The 1,269-nt window shown below is 58.4% G+C and overlaps 1 protein-coding gene across 1 annotated transcript; it reads left to right on the forward strand.

Moving 5' to 3' along the window:
- Window positions 1-37: 37 nt before the first annotated feature.
- VDAG_06494 (uncharacterized protein) lies at window positions 38-1,238 on the forward strand (the record flags this gene model as incomplete). The annotated part of the gene is made up of 3 exons (XM_009658872.1): window positions 38-57; window positions 974-1,070; window positions 1,137-1,238. The coding sequence occupies 3 exons, from the start codon at window positions 38-40 to the stop codon at window positions 1,236-1,238; spliced, it is 219 nt and encodes a 72-aa protein (XP_009657167.1).
- Between the last annotated feature and the right edge of the window lie 31 nt (window positions 1,239-1,269).

Below are 1,269 nucleotides of genomic sequence, written 5' to 3' on the forward strand. Positions count from 1 at the left end.
GCGTCGGCAAGAGCCATCGCAAGACACGGACGGCAGCATGTCTGGCAGACGTCTCCGGTGGGCAGCTTCGAGACAAAGTGGGTAGGTAGTCGGCAAGCTGTCGGGGGGCGGCTACCACTAGGGTGGTATGGCGGATGGACAGGGAAGGTACAGTGGTCATCCCACCATCCATGCCGCTGCCCTCTGTATCAATAATCACTGTTGCGGGTGGGGGGGGGGCCGGAGTGCCATGCGGGCAGCTGCCACAGCGCGCACAATGACAGTAGTAACGGTGGGCAGGCTTTTTACTAAGACGCCAATAGCACTGCGGTGCTCTGCTTCCCCCCCACTGTCTTCACCTTCTTCATCCCACCATCGCCGCGCACAACTCCCCATCTTCTACCTTCTCACCTCACCTCACATCTTCTCACCATCACCCGGTCCATCTCCAACACCACCTCTCTTCCGCCCTCTCCCTCCTCTCCCTCCGTCACCCATCTCTCGGCGCCCTCTTCACCTGACACGCCTCTCACCCCTCTTCTGTTCGCCTCCTCCTTGTCTCAACAATCACTTGTGAGTAATATCCCATACGTTCAAAAGCCGATCCCATCTCCAAGCATCCAGATAGCCTTACCCTTTGTCCACGATGATCCCCTGGCCTTTTTGTCTACCGACACCGACAAGTGCCCGCTGTCACGGCAGCCTCGGACACCTCCCTTCTTACCCATCTATTTCCCAACGGCCGCAACGGTGGGCGATGGTACCCCCCCTTCTCTCCCTCTCGTCTTGCAGCAACAAGCCAAGCTGCCCGCGCTTCCTGACCCCTACCTTACATCTGCCTTCGCAACACGCATCATTCCTCCCGATCCCAGCTAGAGGATCCCCCAACCCCGCCATTTCAAGTCGCCTACCTTACCTCCCCTTGTCTCGTCTTCCCGCGCCTTGCCTTACCTCACCACCACAATTTCGATGAGGGACTGACAAAAAAACACAGCGCCTCGCAAAATCCACCCCCGCCTCCAACGCCTCCCTTCCACCAGGACGCTCGCGACAAGCCCAAGCAACCAGACAAAGCTTGGAACCTCGAAATTGTACGTGCAGACCCCTCTTTCACGCTTCAGATTCCTCCCTTTGATCCCTTTGGACAAATTCCCCAGCTCCTGCGGATTCCTCGACTGCAGCAGCACGTCTTCAGCGATCTGCAAGCCCGAATTTCCCCTCCCCCACGTGTCGCGTCGCATTTTGCGACGGGCGCGTAGTGTCCACAGCCCCGAGTGATCACTTTGCCTG

The sequence above is a fragment of the Verticillium dahliae genome, genomic scaffold (assembly GCF_000150675.1).
Source record: "Verticillium dahliae VdLs.17 supercont1.12 genomic scaffold, whole genome shotgun sequence".
Taxonomy (NCBI): domain Eukaryota; kingdom Fungi; phylum Ascomycota; class Sordariomycetes; order Glomerellales; family Plectosphaerellaceae; genus Verticillium; species Verticillium dahliae.